This window comes from Saccostrea echinata, unplaced genomic scaffold, assembly GCF_033153115.1.
Source record: "Saccostrea echinata isolate AGI-Se365-2 ecotype Australia unplaced genomic scaffold, CSIRO_AGI_Sech_v1 ptg000002l, whole genome shotgun sequence".
NCBI classification, from domain to species: domain Eukaryota; kingdom Metazoa; phylum Mollusca; class Bivalvia; order Ostreida; family Ostreidae; genus Saccostrea; species Saccostrea echinata.
The window spans coordinates 15332763-15358363 of record NW_026889751.1 but is presented as its reverse complement, the minus strand read 5'-3'; the positions used below and the strand labels follow the sequence as shown (position 1 = coordinate 15358363).

Sequence of the window (25601 nt, the reverse complement as noted above, 5' to 3'; positions counted from 1 at the left end):
TGTATACAAGAAAAGAATTTTCTTTTCTTTTACTGCAAGGCCAAGTTAATCATAATGATATTGAAGCATTCCCATGTGTGGATTGAGAGACCTTTAGAGTTAGAGTGGGGCTATGATATGGGGTCACAATTTCATGTGAATATATAAATCTTCTTTGAAAATCTGATGAAGAAAAGCAGAGTTTGTTACTCAGGTGAGTATTGTGGCCTTTGGGCCTCTTGTTTATCTTTTACTGAGCTTGGCATCAGACCTTACCAGTATGAATCAGAAGCCGATTCTGATGAAAAAAAATTCAGATTACAAAACAGGCTACAGGCTATCGAATATGATTGTAAAATTTAGAGAGCTCTTTTTTTGTATTAGAAAATGAGATGAATTCTTCAGTGCTTTTTGTAGTTTTATCTAAAAAAAAAAAATGTGTAGCAAGGATAAGACACATTTACGTAGAAACACTTGAGTAGAAAAGAATCTGTAACATAAATTGTACTTGCAGAAACTAGCAAAGAAAATGCAGAGAACTCCCCAGACTCCTTTGACTAAGAAGACGCAGCAGAGAGTGTACAATATTGACAATGTATCAGAGGGGTAAGTAATGACAACTTTACTGTGACTAAAAAAGGATAAAGGACTGTCCAGTACATAAATGATGTCTTTTTTTTTTTTATATGATGGCTATTTTATTCATTAAATATTAATTTATTATTCACCATTTAAGGACCATCTTTGTCCAGCAACTAAATAAACATCATCCAGTACTATAATCACCTAATAAGTGTTAAGGGTGGTTGAAATAATTAAGAATACTGGGCAGTTATTAGATCAACCTTTAATAAATTACCTTGCAACTGAAATGGGGGATAAAATTTAAAACACTAAAAAATGTCCACTCCCAAAAATTTTCTTTGTGAACCTGTTTAAAAATATAATTGATAAATTGAATAAAAGAGAAATGTAATATATTTAGTTACCTATTAATATTTTACTGAAGGAGGTAATGCAGGATGCCATTAGTTAAAATGTTAAACAAATGGTACCTGGAAATTAGGTAAATCATACAAAAAATAATAATACATGATACATTAAAAGTAAATTAGCAGAAACTGGAAGTTTAAAACACATTTTTAGCTCACCTGAGCTAATGGCTCAAGTGAGCTTTTTTGATCACATATTGTCTGGCATCCGTCTGTCTGTGAACTTTTTACATTTTAGATGTCTTCACAAGAATCACTATTAGTTCTATTCTCTAATGGGAATGATAAATATATTTAACATTCAAAATTGGATTGAGATCGGCATGTTTTGTATTCTCTGCTACATTATGCTGTCACAGTCAGACGACAAAACACGCCTCTAATTTGATGGAAATGAAAAGTATTGCACAATATTTGAGGGGCGTATCATGCTGTGGCGGGGCACTTTATTTGAATGATGGACAGACAGAACAGGACACACAGACAAAAGACAGTTACAATATGCATAAATAACTGCACCTCAACCACTTTGACACCGAAAACGGGGGACCACAGTTCTTTGAATTTGCTTGTTATATTCTGAATTTCAAAGCATTTCATAAAATATTATATAATTTACAGCTATAAAAAATATAAATTGATCATTTAATGCATTGCGTGCACACAAAACGACCTTAAGTTTGTCCCACACAACATGCCTATTAATCCTAAAAATATTTCAACTCAATCAGATGAGTAGTGTCTGAGAACACCTGTGGATAAAAAAAGTACTGGAGAAGAAATTTGAAAAAGTAAAACAATATGTTTGTATACTTTGTTTGAAGAGCATAAATATTTTACTTAGAATCCCACACATTTATAGGCTACCCTTGAATCACATTCGATTTTGAATGCTTTAAACATGTGACCACAAGAGTATGAATTGACAAGTCTATTTTGGATTAATTTATGAACCAAATGAGTCAAGAATTATTGCATAGTTGTCTGCTCCAAATCCGCTAAAATATGAAGCCTGCTTTTTAAAGTACACACAAGTAGTTTCCCATTTCAGAATAGACAAATTTCGTTTAAAAATTATAATACTGTGAAATTAGTTATTTTTGTAGGGTCAAATTTTCATGGTTTGAGGAAAATATATGGGTTCAAGGGAATTTGCTTTCATGGTAGAAGGAAAAACTTTATATTGTTTTGTAGAATTTCAACATTTTGTGGAGGACCTGAATTCTTAGTTCTTTTCTTGCCACAAAATTCACAAAAATTAAACTCCATAAACATGATAAAATTAGTGAATTTACCATATATTTGAAACACTGCAATATGTACTGTGATATGGTATATCACAATACTCTTCAGTTGATTAGTTATGAACACCAGTGAAGAGCACAACCAAGGTTGATGTGGGCTAAAATCAGAGTTTTACATAAGGCATGTATACCACTGTATGCAAAAAAAAAATCTTCAAATAAGCAGAACCATGTTAGTATTATTGATATTGAAGCATCATAATGTTTGTTTTTTTTTTTTTTGGATTCAAGTAAATAATTTAGTTTAAGCAGCCCCTTGGAATTTTTTGGGGCCACAATGTGGGATCAGAATTTTCATGGAAATAAAGAGGGAAAATTATATTTTGACAATTTTCCTACAAGATTTAGGTTCTTCAGGTGAGCATTGTGGTTCATGGGCCTCTTGTTTAATTACAGGGTAAACATCCATGATGCTGAAAATTTGTACAATACGTATGGAGGTACACCATCATCAAAGGTATGTTTGAGTCTCTGGAGTGAGTTTAGTGATCTAGATAAATATGCAGTTGCTCTGTATTACGTACTTTGTACAAAATAAGAGTAATTAGAGGAGTCATTATCACTAACATGGCTTGGTTGACTAATCACAATCTTGAATTGAGCAATAGCCCATTACTGACTAATATAATTCAGGCTTGGATTTCTCGAAAAAAACTTAAGTTAAATCTCAGACTTAAGTCTGAGTTTTTACTCAAATTTCTGAGAAAAATCTCAAATTTGAGAAAACTCAAAATATTGCATTTCTCGAAAAAACTTAAGTTCTTTTTCTTACTTAAACTGAGAAAAAACTTAAGTTACCTTGTTAGTAAACTTAAGTCCTTAAAAGAATCTCAAACATGGCGGTGAACAACCGACGGCAGCGTCGTAGACGTCGACATAGACAGAGAGTTGCTCACAACAGGCTTGTTGACTGTGAAAATCCTTTAGAATTAATGCCAGAGGAGGAGATTTTCAAACGGTATCGTTTCCGCCCGGACACAATTTTGTTCGTGGTGAATTTATTAAGACGATTTCTCGAGAGAGACACTCTGCGAAGCTGTGCCCTCACCCCCCTTCTGCAGGTTATGGCCACACTGAGATTTCTCGCCACCGGAGGTTTTTATTCCTTTGTAGCCGATACATTTGACAGCCTGTCCCCATCCACTGTGTGTAGGGCGGTTAAGGATGTGTGTCATGCTTTGTGTCAGATGTCACGGCAATTTATAAGGATGCCAGCAAGACATGCAGCTGATGGAGTGAAAAAGCATTTCTATTCCATCGCAGGTAAACAACAAAACAAGGGAAGTAATCACAGAACAAATGGGTGCAAGTTACATCGTACCATAAATCCTTCGAATCAATAAAACAATAGCTGTTTTGTTTTCGCATACATCTTTACATCTTACACTTTGTTGCAATAAAACTTTTTAAAAAAAAATACAAAAAGAAATAAAAGATATGGAACGATTTCTATTTATGCCATCATGTACACATAATTGGCCAAAAAAATATATGGGGAAAGTGGGATTCACAGGTACCTGAAGTGTGGAAACCCCCCCCCCCCCCACAATAATTTAAAAAAATCGTAAGAACTTATACTTTCTCAAATATATAATATTTCCCCATCAATCACACTCAATCACGACCTATGCCGTTTCATGCAAGCAGATTGTACTTCTTACGTTTAGAGATTGGCCATGTACAGTATATAATAAAGTTTATTATAACGTAAATGTATTATACATGCATGGCCATTCTCTAAACTTAAGAAAACGTACAATCCTGCCTGTATGGAACGAAAAATGGGTGTGATTGACTGAGAAATCTCATTCTTGAGAAGTTGAAGACTCTTACTTAATTTAAGAAGGGGGCATCCACACTTCAGGTGTTGGGGGGGGGGGGGGGGGGGGGGCACTACCTCAATAACAAAATTGAATGCAAATTAAAGAAAATAATTAAGAATAACTTAAAGCCAAAATAGTGGATAATTTCAAGACTTTTCTAATAGAAGATGGTTATCATTTTCCCTTATTAGTTGCAACATGCTTGATGTTTTTTTTTTTTAATGTGTTCACATAGTTACTTATTTCATGGTCCTAGGTTTTCCAAATGTCCTCGGGTGCATTGATGGTATGCACATCAAAATTCAGGCACCTTCAGAAAATGAACCAGATTTCTTGAATATAAAAGGGTACCATTCTCTAAATGTACAGGTAATTTGTTTTAATTATTTTGAATTATAATTATTTGCACTGGCCATCGTAAAATTAATATTTTTTAAAAATTTTCAAAAATTATAAAAATCTCTATCGAGTAATAATATTTAATTATTCATATTATCAGATGATCTCCGATGGCAAATTTAGAATTTTGAACTGTGTCGCCAAGTGGCCTGGAAGTGTACATGACAGCAGGATTTACCGAGACAGTCATATAAGCATTGCCTTTGAAAATGGTAACTTCATTTGTAAAGTTTTGTTAAATTGAATAATTATTGAAATCAGTATATATACATGTATATGGAAAGAAATCCCATTTTTCGACAGCGGTAAATTCTACAAAATTCTTTAAAAGTGTGATGCTAATCATCGATATTTCCCTAAGAGTGGCAAATTGGAACAACTTTTGGGGTTTGGATTCAAAAGTTTTAAGATCTAATGAAGAAGATGAAGATAACGAACTGCGATCGATCTCATAAAAACTAGGCATATACAGGTACAAACAATACAATTCTGTGAACGATCATCTCATAAAAACTAGGCATATACATGTACAAACAATACAATTCTGTGAACAGGGCTTAAACAAAGAGTTGTACATGTACCAACATCAAAGCACCTGACATTTGACCCAAATATTTGTAAATGTCATTGTAATTCAATATATACCACATACGTTTTCTATTTTATTATTGAGTGCATATATTAAGGACCCCCCCCCCCCCCCTTTCCAAGGTTGAAAACCATTCTTTACTGCTATTGACAATTATTGCCTGGGTCACTACCGTGGAAAATCACCGATTAGCGCTTATTGCACTTTTACTGAGTTCACTCAAAAATTAGAGTGCTATTTTTTTGCCACGGTTTGATTAAAAAAAAAGGGGGGGGCACAAATATGATACTTTCAAGTAATCTTATACATTTCTTTATATTTAAGGACAATATCCAGGACTACTCTTGGGGGACTCTGGTTACCCTTGCAAACCCCACCTAATGACACCGTACCCTGTCACTTCAAATGATGCGGAAGCAAGATTTAACAATGCTCACGCTAGAACCAGAGTTGTCATCGAACAGACCTTTGGCATCTTGAAGAAGAGATTTCCATGTCTCCACAGCGGCTTAAGAACAACTCCTGAAAAGGCGTGTGATATCACTCTGGCCTGTGCAGTTTTGCACAATATAGGAATAGATCATAATGACATACTGGATATTGATGATGGCGTATATATCAACCAAGGGGATGTAAATTTTAATGTTAGGGATCAGTGGGATGGCAAAGATGTTAGAAATTACATATGTAGGTCGTTTTTTTCATAAAGTATTATGCCACAACTGTATCCCTGGTACAGTTGTCTATACATGTATGATATTTACATTTGAGTTTATATAGTTTACAAATCATAATAGACTAGTATGGAAAAAGAATAACAGGGTTTGAACAGCATGTGAATGCAGATATACATAATTTATTATGCCCCCGTAATTATAGATTCGAGGGTACATGTATTTAGTTTTTGCCCTGTCCGTCCGTCTGTCTGTCTAGCTGTCTGTCTGTCTGTTTGTCCGCAAAAACTTTAACCTTGTCCATAACTTTTGATTGGTTGAAGCTATAACTTTCATATTTCAGGTGTATTCCTTGTGACAGGAACAATCTTTGGGTACCAACAAATTCGACATTTTGACCTTGATTTTGGAGTTTTACCCACTTTAAAAACAACTTTATCCTGGGCCATAACTTCCGAATGGTTGTTGTTTAGGCTTGCATATTCATTAAGACAGGTCCTTATCTTTTATAACAACACTTTTGATCTTTTGACCTAGACCTTGGACTTTGACCTTCGCCAAAAGCTGTCATACAGGGGGAATCGGTGTTTTACAAACAAATCTTGATTTATATTATGCATGCTATACAACCTTTTGGGTTATAAGTGGTAAAAACAATTTATATGGCATTGAAATACAGATTTAAGTAAAAAAAAATTCAGTACAACGATGAACACTTTGAAAATATTTTTGAACCTCTTAAAAATTTTATATCAGATATCAATAAAAGAAAATGCAAGTAACTAATTATGTAATTGTTTATTATATTAACGCTGTACTGCTACATGTATCACTTTACACACAGGATATTATAAATTAAATTTTATAGAGCATTAGTTAATTCAGTGAATTAAGAAAATAAAATAAGAAAAAAAGCTAAAATTATGGGTACAGTATTTAGAACAGAGATATACACTGAGAATTTTTGAGAGAGTATCTGTATGATTTTTAGCTCTTCTGAGCCAAAGGCTCAAAGAGCTAATGCTATGGCCATTTGTGCGGTGTGCGGCGTGCGGTGTGCGTAAACTTTTTAGAATATGGGCCATAACTCAAGAACCCCTTGGCCAATTATTGTCAAATTTGTCACAAGGTATCCTTGGCCCAAGGGCTCCCTTTTATACTAAAACTAGGGTTGTGACCCTTTAACAAGGGGAGATAATTAGGAAAATAGAAACAAAAGTACTGGTTGCTAAAAGATCTTCTTCTCAAGAACCACTGGGCAGATTATCACCAAACTTACACAAAAGGATGAGGATATGCTGTAGATTAAAATTGCACGGGGATTTACCCTGGGGCAAAGGGCGTGGTCTCAAGGTCACTTCAAAGTTGACCAAAAATTACATTTTATTAAAATGTTGATATTTTGCTTACTATAAGGACTAGGATCATCAAATCTTGTCAGTTGATGCATCTAAGGACCTCATATCATGTTGACTCAAAAGTAGGTCATGGTGACCTACTTTTTAAATTTTGGGGCTATTCTTTTTCAAAATGATTTAGAGGCATATTTTGAACAATTTAAGGCCTATGATCATCAAACTTTGTCAGTTTATGTATCTTAGGTCCTCGAAGTATGTCAACTAAAAAGTAGGTCACCTTGACCTACTTTTTGAATTTTATGGCTTATCTTTCTCAAAACAATTAAGGTCATTAATTCGAATACCGAGAGGTTTAGAATCATTAAATCTTGTAAGATGATGCATCTTGGGGCCATAAAACATATTTATTAAAAAGTAGGTCACAGTGACCTACTTTTTGAACTTTGCAGGCATTTGATTTCAAAGCGTTTTAGAAGCATAATTTGGACATTTTTAGTTTTATGATCATAAAACTTTGTAAGTTGATGCATCTTGGGTCCTCAAAAAAGGTCAACTGAAAAGTAGGTCATCGTGACCTACTTTTCAATTTATATGACTATAATTAAATATTTCAGGTACTAATTGGCTTAGAATCATCAAACTTTGTCAGTTGATGCATCTTGGGTCTTCGGAGTAGGTCGACTAAAAAGTAGGTCACAGTGACCTACTTTTGAAAATTTATGGCTTTAATTAAATATATGGGGTACTAATTGGCTTTGAATCATGAAACTTTGTCAGTTGATGACTTTTGGGTCTTCGGAGTAGGTCGACTAAAAAGTAAGTCACCATGACCTACTTGCAAAAATTTATGGCTTTAATTAAATATTTTGGGTACTAATTGGCTTAGAATCATAAAACTTTGTCAGTTCATGTGTCTTGGGTCCTCGGAGTGCAACAACTGAAAAGTAGGTCATGGTGACCTACTTTTGAAAATTTATGGCTTTAATTAAATATTTCAGGTACTAATTGGCTTAAAATCATCAAACTTTGTCAATTGATGCATCTTGGGTCCTTGGAGTACAACAATTGAAAAGTAGGTCACTTTGACCTACTTATAAAATTTTATGGTTATAATTTTAGAAAATATTTTAGGTATTAATTGGCTTAGAATCATCAAACTTAGTTGATGGGTCCTCAGACAATGACAAGTGATAAGTGGGTCACCATGACCAACTCTCAGGTACTAATTGGCTTAGAATCATCTTGGGTTCTCAGAGTGTGAATTGGAATTTCAAGGGTTTATCTAAATATACAGGATACTTCGAGGGTTCAAATAGAAGTGATAGGTTGCACAGTTTATCAGAAGAGCGATTCAAGGCCCATGGGCCTCTTGTTTAGAACATTTATGAAATGATGAAAGATGAAACATTTCTCTTGTAAAATATACAAATGTAACACATTCTTTTGGTCAAATTCCATATAATTAACTTATGATGATTAAACAAAATAAAAATACTAATACCAGTACTACATGTATATTTACATAATACACAATTATTTTTAAAATCTTGACATGTAATAATCAAACAGTGATTTCTTAATCAATGTTCAATAAATTTACACCAAAACTTTGCTGAGAGTTTTTTTTTCTTTATAAATGAACACAAGCATTTAGATAGCAGATTTAGTGATGGAATCATTAGTAAGGCAAGAGATTTTTTATTACAGGTATCTGGATATAAGGACGTCTGTCCCATAGGAAGGAACCATAACTCTTGAAAATATCATTTATTTGGATGTCTTAAAATTTTGCTTTATTTGAAATCAATTAATTGTGTGCACCAATTTTTAGTTCATGCTTTTAAAATAATCAAAGATCCACGTAGTTTAAAAACTTTAAAACAGTCTTATAAATAATTGACAAGTGCTCCCTTTACAAGAAAAAAAATTAACATTCTGTAACATGTAATTTTCTGTAAAATTTGTTACAATTCTTTTGAAACCTTGCAGTATTTAATATCTCAGAAAGAAAATTTCTGTTCAAGAAGAGTTCATGAATAGATGCATTTTGCTAAAATGTGGCTAGAAAATGTTTATATACATGTGTATCTATCTTTACCACTTACAACATATTTTTTATAATACTAGTAATGTTGTTTTAGTATTTCATAGTGGTAATAAAATATTTTATTATTTTAAAAAATTATTTTATTTTATTATTTAAAAAAAAAAGTTTCATGCAAATGAACAATAAAAAAAATCAATACATGTACCCGGTATCATCTTAAAGTGGAGAGTCTAAGAAAGGTGAAATAAATCATCATGTTAAAAATTATACAGCACTGTATAAATATATAATAGATGTACAAAATGTACGAGTACTTTCTGAATTTTGCTAGGGAAAAGACTTCTGTAGATTGATGCTCACCAATGTTAACTTTCATGTTAATAACCATTATGCCAATCTACGTGTCTGGTCCCTGCCCTTTGCATTCGGTGGACAATCTAGTTGTCAACCCGCATTGCCTCCGTGTAGAGAAGTGTAGCCGCTGACTTGTCATATTAAATCATTGTGTAATTTTTTAAATAATACAGAAAACAATGTAGGCCTATAATTATGCTACACATCCTCTCTACCCAAGCATATACCTAGATATATAGCAATTTTAAAATGACTGAACTTTTTAAATGTCCGTTTGTTGTCTCAAGAACTTGGAATTCCCCTTGATCATGTTGATACGTCTGAAAACTTATTATAGCAAATAAGAGGAATAACTCTAATTCTTAAAACAAAACAACACACACACACGAGGCACTCGTTTTCTATTAAAACAATAGTAATACTTATCAATTATGCATAATAAGGCATAATATATACGTGTTCATGATGATAAAATATACTGCAAATGGTACTTACGCATTCACCGCCTCTGCTACCTCCTCCCACGCCCCCTCTTTGAGTTTCACAATTTTTGACACCCCCCGACCCTTTCATTTTTCCGAAGAGGCGGTCCTAGCATTGTCGGACCGCCTCAACCGTGTCTTTGGAACTTTCACTTCCATAATATAGGCCTAGATTGCCGTAGCAGTCGATTATTTACATTGGATACTATAACCGGAAGTAAGGAGTAAGGCCGCTTATGTGATGTTGAAAAAACTCAGTTGAGAAAAAAAATAAACTTAGCTGAGAATTGACTGAGTTTGTTTCGAGAAACGCGATTTGAGAAAAATCTTAGCTGAGTTTTTTCTCAGGATTTGAGATTGAACTTGAGTAAAAACTTAAGTTTTTTTTCGAGAAATCCAAGCCAGAACACGTTAAAAAAAATAATAAGTAGTAGTGAAATCATGCTTGGTATGTACATCTGATTAAACTTGAAAAAAAAAATTTTTTTTAGGTCACCTGAGTCACTCAGGTGTCCTATTGCTGTCTGTTTTCTTCTGTCACTGTGCATTGTGCATTGTTAACGTTGTGCTTCTTCTCTTAAACCACTGTACCAATTTCAACCAATTTTGGCAAAATGCATCAATGGGTGATGTGGTACAAAAATTGTGAATTTCATGGTCTTCCTCTCTCCACCTGTATATATTTAGCAGATAAGCTAGGTGCATGGTTATGTGTGCAAGGGTGCTAAATCTTCCAAATTGTGAAATTTGTCCCCCCAGTTTGAGCGGTTCTGCAGGAGGGATGCTGGTATTGATCGGACCACTGTGGAGCTGCTGTGGGATCGCTATGGGACTGCTCTGGAACTGCTTTCTGTCAGGTTGAGCCTGGATGGTACTGTACATTCTGGCATCTGCTTGCAAAGCAGGCCAATAGAATTTTTGCCTTATTTGAGCAAATGTCTTACTCATGCCAAAATGTATAGATGTATGGCTGTCCTCTCATTATGACAGAACTTAAAATTTGTCCTAAGTTGGCTACTTGGTACAGTAGCTTGCAAGCAGATGGTCTTTCCATCTTCCTCTACAAATTGTATAGAATGCATTTTCAATAAAGAGACTGTTCTACTGTGACCATATAGAATGTAGCACGTATCCTTGGCCATTGACCTCACTGTACTCAGGTCTTGTTTTCTCTTTGACCCAATGTTTGTCAAGGGATGAATTCCTGTCTTGCATATCTTTCATTGACAAAATTGGGTTGTCTTCATCTTCTTTTGACCTACTGGCTTGGGCTATCTCTCTAACTTCTTGTTTCTTACTTTCCAATTCTGTCTCCCAGTTTAGATTAAATCCACATTTGTGACAAGGCACACAAAATAAATAAATAGAAACTTTTTTGAAATTCAATTAAAATATACTTCAACTACAGTTTTGGTCTGATTTCAAAAAGTCTTGATTTCCAAGATGTGTGATTCTGTATATTGGTTTGGAATTTCAGCAAATGGTGTTGCCATGGTTACACCTGTGTAGTTTTCTTACTTTAACAGGGGACAGCAGCTCAGAAAAGACAACTCACACCTGAAAATCCTACAATTAAGAGATTTCAGAGCAACATGCGTAGTCCAGTCGTGCCTTTTTCTCCTGCCAGTTTTTCACCAGTAGGGTAAGAAGTCAATTTATAATTATCTTGTGTTGAGCATATGCTTTATTAGGTCACCCGAGTCACTGAGGTGATTTATTGCTATCTGTTTTCATCTGTCATCATGGTCATTGTCAATTATCCATTAATATATTAACATTTTCAGCCTTTTCTCTGGAATGACTTGGCAAATTTCAACCATGGTCCTCTTTTGCCCATAGCTTCTATGGGCAAAGGAGAACAAAAATTATTTCATGGTCTCTACCCCCAGGTGTTTGAGGGGTGAGGCAAAACCATCAAATTAATGCAATCTTCAAAAATCTTCTTTACTCAATAAGCATTTAGCCCTCTACTTAAGTTCTGAAATTATGAAGCAACCTCACTTTTATTTTTTGCTTAAAAAAGTTGGATAAGTCCCACTTTAATTCTGGGAATTTTAGTGATGCACACACCCGAGTTCCTCTTTACTCCTCCATAAATAGTTGAGGAACCAATCTCGCACACACATGGGACCTTATGAAAATTTGTATTGGTAAGTTATATAAGGTACTTTCACTTTCACTGAATTAAGTAGGCAGTCTTTTTAGATGGTCTGCAATGATAGCATCTCTCGTCATTGCCAATAGCTGATTGTCTGTATCTTTTGATCTACAGGGGGACTCAACCAAAAAACTTCAGTTTAAAAAAAATTGCCCATTCCACTTGTATTCTAATGTATTAGTGATATATTTTTATACCCCCGCTCCGAAGGAGAGGGGGTATACTGTTTTACCCTTGTGTATCTGTGTAGCTCTGTGTCTGTCTGTAACAAATTTTCGTCACAGTTTTCTTAGCAACTACTCATTGCAGGTGCTTGAAATTTTAGCACACTCTCTGTCTAGGGATGCCATATGGAGGGATTAATTTTTTTCTAATGTGATGTCAACTTCCTGTTTATCCACATTCCATACCAAATTTCCGTCACAGTTTTCTCGGCAACTACTCAAGATAGATGCTTGAAATTTAAGCAAACTCTTTCTTTAGGCATGCTATATGGTGGTATTCATGAGAGTGCATATTCACATCAGAGTGGGGTATTACTAGTGAGCATTAGCTCACAGACTTCTTGTTTGTTATATTTTGTTATCACAAATAACTTTCTTAAGGCATCATTACTCATTTGACATATAACTAGGGTTGGATACTGGTACTCGGTACCAATACCGTACCGAATAGTTATTTAAAAAATACCGGTAAAATACCGTTTTATTTAATACCAGTACTATAACGGTATTTCTCAATCTTTGAAAGATTTTAATACATTCAAAATGATTTTTAAAAAAAGAGATTCCAGACTCGCTAAAATAAAATTCCCCGCGCATTGAAAGGGTAGGCTAATTAACGAAATGGATGCTTAGTACGGTACTTGCTTTTGACTGCTGATATTCGAGGTAAATCAATACGTATATTTAAAAATAAAAAAAAAATCACATTAATCTTGTTTTAATTTTATTTATAAAAACTGATAATAATTGTAACTAAAAAATGCAAAATGTCGCAAAAATGTGATGTGCATCTCTATCCATTATTAATGTTTCGTCGTTTAGTGCGAACAAACAAAATGGGTCCTGGCAAGTGGCAACCGGGTGAAGCGGTCAGCTGTATCTAGTTAAATTAATTTGTTTGAGATTCAATTTATTTGTTTTGTTGATGATTTATTAAAAGATTGAAATATAACATAGTTTATAGGGTCATTTTAGATTATAACATCGAATGGTTGCGGATTGGTGAAAACACATTTGTTATAAAATGAGCCCTCATTCTCATTCATCGAGGTCAAGTACCGTATCGTTAAAAATACCGTATCGTTTTAAAAATACCGGTATGGTATCGTACCGTTTCATCCTTAACGGTATCCAACCCTACATATAACTGAACTGCTCTCTGTTGCGCTGTAATGTCATCAAACGTCAAAATTTTTTGTGTACTGCGTTTACCACTTTCCCATTTCAAAGCCTTGGAAAAGTGCGAAAAATTAAGCAAAAATTCAAATTCTCCAAATGACAATAGATAAGGAATTAAAAACAATTTAATTTTTACCCCAGCCTTATCTATTTATTATTTTTATTTCAAAATAATACTCAAATGTTCCCTGTGAAACCCCATTTTTTTGGTCGTGCGCAGTAGGGCCATGCCCTTCGCACATTCAAGTATAATAAAATCTTTATTTTTGAATATAATTTATTAGAAATATTAAGATATAATTAAATATGATAGATAAACATTTGCTGAATATTTCAGCTCAGTGCATGCATTATTTTTCTATAAAAACTTGATGTCCATGATTTTATGAATAGAAAGTAGAATATTAAATCAAATGATTTATTAGTATTTCACTGTGGAAAGTAGGTACTCTATCTGAGAAGCTCACACCCTTATTTTGTTATCCCCCCCCCACCCCCAAAGTTTTGTCAGTCAAAGCAATCTAAAGGCCTGTGTTGAAACAGTTAAATATTTTGCTGTAATTGTTAAAGCAGTAGGTCTCAGTAAGTTTTATTTTTTAGGGCAACACCTTCCAAAAAGTATAGATTAAGAACAAATGCTGGTGATGTGGTAGCCTCATTCGGAAATTTGGATAACATAAAGTGGCAAAGCAGAGGCCAGAATTGCACCATCAAATGGTATGATCCATTGAACAACTTATTGAAAGAGGAGAAAGAAAGTCTAAAGGATCTTAGTAAAAACTTCAAGTATATGTTCCAGAAACTAACAGCCAAAGCCTCAGGTAAAGTGCTTCATTGGAAATATTTTTGTGCATAGTTTTTTTTTTAAAAATTTTTTAGGTCACATGAGTCACTCAGGTGTTCTCTTGCTATCAGTTTTTGTCCATCTTCAGTTGCAAACTTTGAACATTTTCAGCTTTTCCTAGAACAGCTGAAAAAATTACATCCAATTTTGATATCTAGCATCTGTGGACAAAGGGGAACAAAATTTTGAATTTCATGGTCCCCACTCGTCTCAGGCCTGAGGGGTGGGGCTTAAACCATCAAATTTAATTCCATACAAAAAGCATAACCTTATCGCGTTAATTATTTCATGATCGATAGAAATTCGAAACAAGTAAGCAACAACAGAATGAACACACTTGTCTTTTTACTGTAGATCACTAAATTTTCACGACACCTTATTCTCGCGAGATAGTCATTGACTCTTTATTAGCGAGACATAATTTTCACGAATTATTGTTATTCCTCTATATAATCTTAAGGAATACTATTATACGCGAGAATGAAATTTTCGCGAGCTCACTGTCTCGCGAAATTATGCGAAAATAAAGTTCTCGCAAATAAAAAGTGATTTACAGTAATCTTGCATGTAAAAGCTTCCAAAGTTTCTGAGGTTGCGTGTATTCAGGGGTCGACATTAACGGTTGTCTGATTGCCTGGGACAAGTAAATTTTCAGTTTGGGCAAATGAAACTGTCGACGTACTTGTCCGATCGGGCAAGTGAATTTTTCTCATAGAAATGTACAAAATTTAGTTTACATTAATTTATAAATAAAGCAATAAATTGAACACTTGATTTCAGCCGCGTACCTGACTGACAATGTTTTTGCATTCGGAATTCGTTGATAGCGTTTCTGGATCATACCGTTCATTTAAAAAATCAGGATTGTTAATATTTTATGCTCAACATCTAATAACTTTGTTAATTTCTTATTAAGAATTCAGATTATTTATTCACTGTAAGTACAGTGTAACACGGTGTATCTTGATCAAGATAAGATGTGTGTTTTGTAGCAACTATCTTCCTTTAGTGTTTCTTCACAGTTATCTCTGAAAATTACGATTCACAAAAGGATCCTACCAAAAATAATTTTAAAAAATATGAATTTTATTAAAAGGAAAAGGAGGATTCTTGCTGCATGGCAGTGTGTGTTAACAGCTTAAATTACATGGACAGTGGTATACATTTATGTACAAATTCAGCATCAAAATATTTTCAGGTAGTTCATCTTGTCAAATTGACAGTAGTGTATTCAGTCACATTTTTTCTTATCTTAACATTTACAGTAATAAATAATTTTTTTCGGAATTTCTTAAGTTTGACATCACTTGCCCAAAGGGCAAGTAAATCTGAAAGTTAATGTCTATCCCTGGTATTTCTTGACAGGTTGGATCAGAATTATTTATTTTGGCTAGCATATGCTTTTCTGCCTCCTGAATTACTGCAGATGTTCTTAAAAATAGATTTTTTTTTACATGTATATTAGATGGTACACAACTGCACTTGCATCTAAATTAAAGATAATAATCCACAGCTTAAGAGAGAACTTCAAAATACATAATATTTAAACATGTTGGCTCTCATAATTATCTGTATTTCATGCACTATGAAGACAAACTGATTTTTTTTTTTACAAATACAGTGCTCCCCCATTAAAATTCCCCCCGTTATAATGCCACCCCCGCCTACCGCCAAAAAAAAGTCAAGTCCCGATTTCCTCGCTATATAAAACCCCGTTTTACCACCATCCCCCGCCTATCGCCATCCGCCAACGTATTTCAGGTACAAATCTGTCCATTACCGTTATAATCACCCCCGATAATTACCGCCAATTATATCTTCGGGGAGAGAATTTCAGTGAACAGTCTTAAGCAATTATCCGCCATTAGTCTTCCAGGTATCAAAGTTTGGAGTAGATAATAAGTTACATGCATAATTATTTGAGTTCAAATCTTTACTCTTCTTTTTGAAGTCTGAATATGGCTGACTCGCCGAAATCAGGCGCGTTATCTTGGAATTGAAACATTGAATTGAAGTGAAGGTATTCGCTTTATTAAACAAGCATGGGAAAGTGTAACGCCCGACACGATTAGAAATTGTTGGATCCACAGCGGGTTAGTCACGGATGAAAATCGATCTATAAATAGCACACCTGTCGACGATTATGACCTTACGGTGTCTTTGTCACAAGTTCAAGACTCGCTAGATTTGGATCCAGACATGAGGTTGACCGTCCGAGAATTTTTGAATTTGGACAAAAATGCCGAGTCCTCTCAATCACTTACTGATGACGAAATATCGTCAACCGTGGCGAACTCAAACGATAATACAGACCAGGTAGAGGACGATAGTGAAGAAGAAGCTCCGCGTGTTCCTACATACGTAGAGGCCAGACAGGGACTTGAATGTTTGTTACGGCATTTAGAATCAAAAGAATCAACAACTGAATCTAAAATAAACTTTTTCTGCAATTAGCTATTAAAATAAAACCATCAAAACAATCAACAATTGATATGTTTTTCAAAAAACAGTGATTTTCTGACAAGCATACCTAAGCTTTTATATTTGTTTATTTGATATAAAGGCATTAAAATCTTGAAATACATGTAGTACATTGATAATAAATTTGTTTTCATTTATTTGTGCACGTCACTTCTCTCCCCCCGATATAACGCCACCCCCGTTATAATGCCAAAATGACCAAGGTACAAATGTTGGCGTTATAACGGGGGATCACTGTACATGTAAACATTAAACACGCCTGTGTTATTATCGAAAGAGGAACCAGGAATTATACCCCCCAATATATATATATATGTGTATATATATATATATATATATATATATATATATATATATATATATATATATATATATATATATATATATATATATATATATATATATATATATATATTTGGGGGGTATAATGTAATATATATATTACCCCATGATTTGTTGTTCTGATATAGATGCAATTTCTCTGTACATGTACATGCATGCTATTTAAAGAATCAAATTCCGGGGATGGGGAGGTGTCCTCGAGTAGGGTACTGTGGAAAAAATCCTTGCGAGGTGAGTCGCTTCTGTTTAAAAGCATACCATTCATATTTTCCATTTGCATAATTCATTTTTCAATTTAAGCAAGAAAAAGGATAATTTAAAATGAAACATAATCCATTAATAATCAATGTTATGGGTGCATGTACATGTACTCGTTGAAACTGTAGAACATCATGTATATAATCATTCCATGCTTGCACACACACATATAAATGTTAAAATATTATCATCTATGTTATTGTATAATTTTGAACCCTGATGCAATAAAAAGAAATAATATTTAGTATGAAGCAAGGATCATGTATAAAAGTACTTATAATTGATAATCTATACCCGTATAAATAAGTTTACAGTTTAAGCAGTGCGCACACAAGTTGTAAACTTAATAGAGATTATTAGAATTGGGGGGGGGGGGGGATTTTTTTTTTACATGTATTAGTAAATAAAAATGTACGTTAGTTAACCTTTAAAAAATGAGGAAGAGAATTTCAGGTTGGTTTCAACATTATGGAAACCATAAGGAATCGGAATCAATAGTTTCCGGATACTAAAACCTCCTGAAACAAATAAATATTGCTACATTGATGTACAGTTGCATTTCACGTTGGTTTCCATGTCGTGGAAACCATTAGGAAACCAACCTAATATTTTCATTATACGGAAACCATGCAGAAATTTGCTGAAACTATTATATAGTTTCTGCATTGCAGAAACTATACAAGAACTTTAACATCAAGTTTCAGCAAGGTTTCCATATAGTTTCAGTTTTTCGGAAACTGGATTTTTCATCCAGTGTCTGGTCAATTTATCAATTTCTACTGAAAGAAGCTATTCCCCATTCCTATTCATTTATAATAGTTAATCACTGTAAATAATGTAACTTTAAAAGTAGGAGTGAAACGGTTCACCGCGGTATCGATTGACTGCGGTATTTTTTCTCGGTTCGATACATGGTACAAAATTTCTGATTTTCGGTTCAGTTCATATTTTGGTCGGGATTGTTATTCAGTCGGGTTTGGCATAAGGTAAAACATGTTAATCAGTATAAATAAGTACACAAAATGTAAATTTTTGATGAAAGATGGTTTGTAAAATAATTTTTCACAGTCAAATAATTCTAGTCAATTTCTTCTAGTCAATTTGCAAATAAAAATTCGTAAATTAAGTGACTAGATTTAGCGAACATAGGCATAAAACAAGGTTGAATTTGTTTCCTTCTATCAAAATGTATCGTATCGAAAATACCGTACCGAGACAAAATTATACAATACGTATTGAACCATGAAGGAGGTGTATCGTTTCACCCCTACTTAAAAGGTCATAACAGAATTATACAAGAAATTTTATAATATTTAATACAAAAGTACATTCATGGTTTTTAATGGTCAGGTAAACTTTTAAATGATGAATAAATGAAAATGGGACAAAAATACCATATCTTTGTACAGTAAATAATCTTTAAAAACCAAGAGAGGCCAATGCGAGGGGGAATAAATGTGTTAACTAATAGTGCTCTAGAACTATTGTTTTGTTAGGTCACCCGAGTTTACTCAGGTGCCCTATTGCTATCTGTTTTGTCTTTCGGCATGTGTCGTCCGTCGTGTTTAACATTTGAACATTTTCAGCTTCTTCTCTGGAACCACTGAACCAATTTCAACCAAATTTGGCAAATAGCATCTATGGGTAAAGGGGAGTAAAATTGTGAAATTCATGACCCCTATCCCCCTGGGGCCTGAGGGGTAGGGCTTAAACCATCAAAATTAATGCAATCTTTAAAAATCTTCTTTACTCCTGGGCATCAAGCAGACAAACTGTTGGCATGATTGTAATAAGCATTGAGCCCTCTACCTAAATTGTGAAATTCATGGCCCCAGGGTCAGGGATTCTAGTGCTAGGGCAGGGCTCTGTTGAATATATAGTGATAATGCATTGTATCTTTAAAAATCTTTTTCTCTGATCCAGGGCAAACAAACTGAATGCATAGTTATGATGAGTAAGGGTGCCTCTTCCTATATTGTGAATTTCATGGCCCCTGGGTCAGAGGTTCTGGTGTTAGGGCGGGGTTTTAATTATTACATAGTAAAAATGCAACAATTCTTTGACAATCTTCTCCTTTTCTGCTGGGTATTAAGCCGATGAACTAAGAGTATAGTCATGATGAGTAAGGGTGCCTCTTCCAAAATTGTGAAATTCATGGCCCAGGGTCAGGGGTTCTGGTGTTAGGGCAGGGCTCTGTTGAATATATAGTTAAAATGCATTATTAGTCCCCTACCGGTGAAACCGGAGGGGACTATAGGTTTCCTCTGAGTCTGTCCGTCCGTCTGTCTGTCCGTCTGTCTGTCTGTCTGTCTGTCCCTCTGTCTGTCTGTCAGTCTGTCCCACTTGGTTTTCCGCACTTTTTTCCTAAACGCTTGCAGATATTGAGCTGATTTTTGGTATGTGAGTGTATCTTGATGAGTTACAGATCAAGTTTGCATTTCGTTCCGCTTCATTGATTTTTGACGGAATTACGGCCTTTTCAATTTTTAAGGGTTTTCCGCAATTTTCTTCTAAACGCTTGTAGATATTGAGCTGATTTTTGGTATGTGGCTTTACCTTGATTAGTTATGGATCAGGTTTGCATTTCGTACCACTTCATTAATTTTTGACGGAATTATGGCATTTTCAATTCTTAACGGGAACCAGATTACACTTGCCGGTAGGGGACTAGTATTGCTAATGCAATACTCTCAGAATGCTTGTTTCTTTAAAAATGTTTTTCTTTGATCCAGGGTATTTAGCAAACAAACAGAATGCTTAGTTATGATGAGTAAGGGTGCCTCTTCTTTTAAAATTTTACAAAGTATGGACAATGCTTTTTAATTAAAACATATTTTGTGTATGTAAATATAATATGTTTGCTTATAGCAGTCAGAGACCTACAATTGAAGCTATGGGATATGCTTGTGTGTTGGACTAAGTAAAATTCATTTGATTACATCAAGTTCTATTGTGTTTTTCTATTTTATGAAATGTTTGTTGATTAAAAACAATTTTAACTGAATTGCTCAGATAAAATCTAAAGGAAAGAGGAACCTGAATTAAAGACAAGAAAATAAGCCCAGCCTTCAAATATACCTGGTCTGTAAACTCCATCAATCAAGTGAATTAGAGTCTGGGATTGGATGCTATAAATTGATTGATATTTAGCTATTATTCTTTGTGTATCCCTTGTCTAGGTTGATCATCCTATTGACCTTTACACATATTTTGAAATATGATATTAAAAAAATTTAATATATGAAAAATACCATTTAAGTTGTGAGTACATTTATTTCCTTTCTGTCATGTGTCAAAAAGATCAATCCTTTTACATCAAAGTTCTGAATAACCTTGAAGGCTGTAGGATGAGCGAGTTCTGAATGAATACTGAGTACATGGTGAATGCAGTATGAGTGAACATGAAAAGCTCTGTTTGTGGTGAGCAGAAAGCTTGTACAAATGATGAGCGAAAGAAAAAATGGGCAAGTAGAAAGTATCAAGAACTGTAACAGTAAAATAATATTGACTTTGTTTCCAGTTTTAAATGAAATGATAGATGATATGGCACAACAACTACAAGAGAAAAACAACATTGAGGAATTTTCCCATGTTTCTCTACCAGTTCAGGTTAGTACACAAATTTATTATAGACTTGATTCTATTGATAATTTTTTTCATCAAAAAATGAATCTAAAACATGAAACACACACTTTATAAAAGCTGGAGGCATTATTTAAAAAAATGTGCGAATTGTTTTTAGCTCACCAAAGCCAAAGGCTCAAGTGAGCTTTTCTGATTGAAGGGTGTCTGGCGTACGTAAACTTTTCACATGGCCAGTTTCAACCAAACTTGTCACAAAGCTTCTTGAGTAAGGGCCACACCCTCTTTCAATAGGGAGATGATTAAGAATGAGTGAAAATTTAATGTTTTTTGAAAATCTTAAGAAACACTGGACCAGAAATTATAAAACTTTTGTGAAAGCTTCATTACATTACATTTCTGATTGAAATTTGTCTGTTGTCTGTCATCATTGTTGTCGTCATCATCGTTGTTGGCGTTGTTGTAAACTTTTCACATTTTCATCTTCTCAAGAACCACTGAGCCAGTTTCAACCAAACTTGCCACAAAGTATCCTTGGGTAAAGGGGATTCAAGTTTGTTCAAATGAAGAGCCATGCCTTCTTCCAAGGGAAAAAATTCATTAAAAATCATTTAAAAATCTTCTTCTCAAGAACCACTGTGTTGAAAATATGAAACTTATGTGGAATCATTGTGAGGTAGTGTAGATTCAAGTTTGTTCAAATCATGACCCCTGGGTGTTGGGTGGGGCCACCATGGGCGATCAAAGTTTTACATAGGAATACATAGGAAAAATTTTCTTCAGAACAGCAAAGCCATGATTGGTCATATTTATATGCAAGCATCCTCAGGTAGTGTAGATTCAAGTTTGTTCAAATCATGACCCCCTGTGGGTAGGGTGGGGCCATAATGGACGACTAAAGTTTTATATACAGTAGGAATACATAGGAAAAATACCTTTAAAATCTTCTTCTCAAGATCAGCAAAGCCATGATTAGTCATATTAAATGGAAGCCTCAGGTAGTGTGGATTCAAGTTTGTTCAAATCATGACTCCTGGAGGGTAGGGTTGGCCACAGTGGGGGATCAAAGTTTTAAATAGGAATACATTGGAAAAATCAGCAACAGCCATTTTGTGTCATATTAATTCAAAAGCATCCTTAGGAAGTGTAGATTCAAGTAAGTTCAAATCATAGCAACCCCCCCCCCCCCCCCCCTCCCCAACTACTTTTATATTTAAACTTTTCAAGACTGAACTGATTTCTTCTTTTTCCTAGCCACAGTGCTCAAGTGAGCAATTTGGCCCCTGGTGCCTCTTGTTTTTCAGCAACAGCTTCAATGTTAATTCCCAAACTAACAACCAAAGAAAGCATTTTATTGTTTAAAAATGTGTGGCAATATCCATTCCAAGTTGTGGCATAGTTCATCATTCATAAAAAATTTGATGAATGGTTAAAATTTGACTGGCATTATTATCATTGTGAACACATTCTAGGTCCATAAATTACTGTTATTCACTTAAAAAACATTCTGATTGTACATACAAGTACTCTGAAGTTGATATTAAAAAGATGCTTGAGTTTCTGATTGACAATATCTATGTTGTGTTTGGAGACCAGGTCTTCCAACAATCTGTTCGAATTCCCATGGGTACCATTTGCGCCCAGTTGTTAACAGACCTATTTTTGCACTCATATGAAGCAAAATTTATTCAAAATCTTATACATGAGAAAAAGAAGTCTCTTGCTGTGGCCTTCAACTCGACATTTAGAAATATAAATGACATAGTTATTTCCATTCATATGTCGACATGATATATCCCAGTGAGCTTGAAATAAAAGATACCACATAGTCTGACATATCTGTTTCATATTTGGATATTTTACTTGAAAAAGATGTTTATGGTAATCTAACAACAAAGCTTTATGATAACTTTTGATGACTTTAACTTTTCAATTGTCAGCTTCTCTTACTTATAAAGCATTATACCCTAATCACCTGCATATGGGGTGTATATCTCTCAGTTGATTCGATACGCAAGAGCATGCTCTACGTATGAACAATTTCTAAAATGAGGTAAGTTATTGACAAACAAGTTGATGACATCAATATCAAGACTCTCATTTAAAGTCATCATTTTGAAAGTTCTGTGGTTGATACAATAACCTTGTTAGCAAATACAATCTATCATTAAGTCATATGCTGACACGTTTTTCATACTAGTTGTTAGGCCATTATTTACAAACTGAATTGTCGACGGATTTTTCCGTTATTTACCCATCATGACAAGGAGCACACAGCGGGTGTGACCGGTTGGCAGGGGATGCTCACTCCTCCATGGCACCTGATCCCACCTCTGATGTTTTTGGAGGTCCTTGTTTGCTCTGCTCCCGATTTGTATTGTTTTAATGGACTTTGAACTTGAATATTGTTCGATATCTTCATATTTCATTGGTACATTTTCTGAAAAACCAACCAGGGGGTATTTGTTCATTCTGGATGGTTCTAGTTCAAGTTCTGCTTATCCCTTTGGGCTAGTGAGGGACATAATATGGGGTCAAAATTTTCACGAGAATAAAGACAAACAAATTTCTTTAAAAAATAAAAATGGACAACAGGACCAAGATAATGCAGATAAGCATTGTAGCCCGTGGGCCTCTTGTTATATTGAGAAGTATTGATACTTTATATAGGAAGAAGTGACTTTAGTTGGGAGAATTTGCTGTGATAGCCTAGGTAAGCTGAATGCCAAGTCTGTGATTCTGGAAGGTTCAAGAGACACTTCTGCTGGCTGCTTCATTCATCTGGACCTAAGTGACCTTAAACAGTACTCCTTGTTTCCAGGGCAGGTAAGACGGCATCATTTGGAGATAATAAAAGATCTCATACATATGTTTCAACATATGTATATGTTAATTGTATTGCAGAAAGTAAAAGTGCATACTACAGAATTCTTACACTCAAGGAAGCTCTAAACACTAACATAAAATGTTTTTGGACTTGGAGAAAATTATGTCATATAAAGTTGTACATACTGAGTTTAACATCCTTAATGACAAATTTTAAAGATCTCAAAATTCGAAATATTGAACTGACATTTTTTTATCCGCACGTCTTAAGACATATGATGATATTGGTGAGATGATAAAATCCTTTTAGTTCAGTTATTATTATACAATTATGGACTCGGTGGTGAATATGGTTTGTTATTCACCAGAAAAATATCAATATTGACCAAGGCAAAACTGATATGGTTATTCACCAGAAAAAAATCAGTATTGACTAAGGTGAAGCAAATGTCAATACTGATATTTTTCAGGTGAATAACAAACCATATTTAACACTGAGAGTTCATAATTATTTTTTTATATAGTCCAGATTTGAATAAATGACATTGAAGGCTGCATGTTGACACCATTTTCATAAATGAACTGTTGTAGAAAGATTTAAAGATTTCAAAATTACATTATAGCTTCAGTGTTTTTCTTTTGTTGTATGTAAGATATCTAAATTTTTTTATTTTGCTGAGATACATGGCTTGCTTTGGCCATTGAAATGATTGTTAATAATTTTGTTTGAGGTGTTGTTTGTGATTTCACGAATGCTGCTGCATGCGCACTGACCTCCAGTTGTTGCATGAGCACTGACCCTCCAGTGAATAGGGCTTCAAATCTGAATATGTTGTATTATGAACCATTTGTATAGATTATATGGGTACAGTCCACTAATTTTTTTCTCATAGGCTACAATGTTAACGTTTTCACATAGCAACGTCCCTAGTTTTTGTTCAGCAGTGAGTGACCCCTCAAATCAGAGCACATCAAGTTGTCTTTCCTTGGTAAAAATCATGAGGTGGCATGTCAGATTCATTTTCCCTCAAAATGCATTCATCTGCATTAACCTCAATAAATGAAAGTGAAAGAAGGGGAATTCCAGACTTCTCATTGGTTTTATAATACAGAAAATAATTTTGCTTATCTTCTTGATAAATCATATTTGCCAAGCTATTTTATAAGGAAACATACTCCTTATCAACAAGTATGAGGCTCAGTTTTCTACATTATCACAATTTTTCTTTTATTCAAATCTGCAAATTAAGGAACTTGTAATTTTTTCTGCTCTACTTTCTTCCCCTACTGATTCTAAAAATAATTAAAGGTATGTACCCATATAGGGACTATAAATAGACTATATAATAATATGAGTTACTGACTTATTAGGTGCAGCAAAACAGTAAGTATTTGAGCTGCACTTTGACTTTTGCTGAAATATTGCATTTTCACATCTATTTTTTTATTTTGTTTGTTTGTTTGTTTTGTTTGTTTGTTTTAGGTAGTGGCTTTGGATGGAATAAATACTTCTGGACAGAAATTTGTTGTGAAAAAATTATATGAGGTAAGTGAACAAAACAGATTTGTGTAAAAATGGAAACATTTCTTCTGTATTTTCTGAAAGCAGTGAGAATTTCCAGAAACTTAGAAATTTAACCATGTGGCCAAGGGTTAGGATTGTTGAGATAACAAACTCAGAATGTGTTTACAATATAATTGTGCTT

General features: G+C 34.2%; 2 protein-coding genes across 2 annotated transcripts in view; both read left to right on the top strand.

The window, feature by feature from the left end:
* LOC133173282 (DNA polymerase alpha subunit B-like) overlaps positions 1-25601 on the top strand; it is an 86382-nt gene that overhangs the window by 24428 nt on the left and 36353 nt on the right. The window contains exons 3-9 of the mRNA XM_061308272.1: positions 494-585; positions 2672-2732; positions 11528-11643; positions 14163-14383; positions 21008-21096; positions 23740-23895; positions 25379-25441. Coding sequence (XP_061164256.1) covers positions 494-585; positions 2672-2732; positions 11528-11643; positions 14163-14383; positions 21008-21096; positions 23740-23895; positions 25379-25441 — 798 coding nt within the window. The remainder of the gene's footprint in view (positions 1-493; positions 586-2671; positions 2733-11527; positions 11644-14162; positions 14384-21007; positions 21097-23739; positions 23896-25378; positions 25442-25601) is intronic.
* LOC133173386 (putative nuclease HARBI1) lies at positions 4359-5820 on the top strand. Its single transcript, XM_061308370.1, has 3 exons — positions 4359-4467; positions 4598-4709; positions 5411-5820. The coding sequence occupies exons 1-3, from the start codon at positions 4387-4389 to the stop codon at positions 5791-5793; spliced, it is 576 nt and encodes a 191-aa protein (XP_061164354.1). The 5' UTR covers positions 4359-4386; the 3' UTR covers positions 5794-5820.

Coding starts and splice junctions, on each gene's coding strand:
- LOC133173386 (XM_061308370.1), top strand. CDS start 4,387: ATGCACATCAAAATTCAGGCACCTTCAGAAAATGAACCAGATTTCTTG. Junction 4,468..4,597: donor ACCATTCTCTAAATGTACAG/GTAATTTGTTTT, acceptor TCATATTATCAG/ATGATCTCCGATGGCAAATT. Junction 4,710..5,410: donor AAGCATTGCCTTTGAAAATG/GTAACTTCATTT, acceptor TTTATATTTAAG/GACAATATCCAGGACTACTC.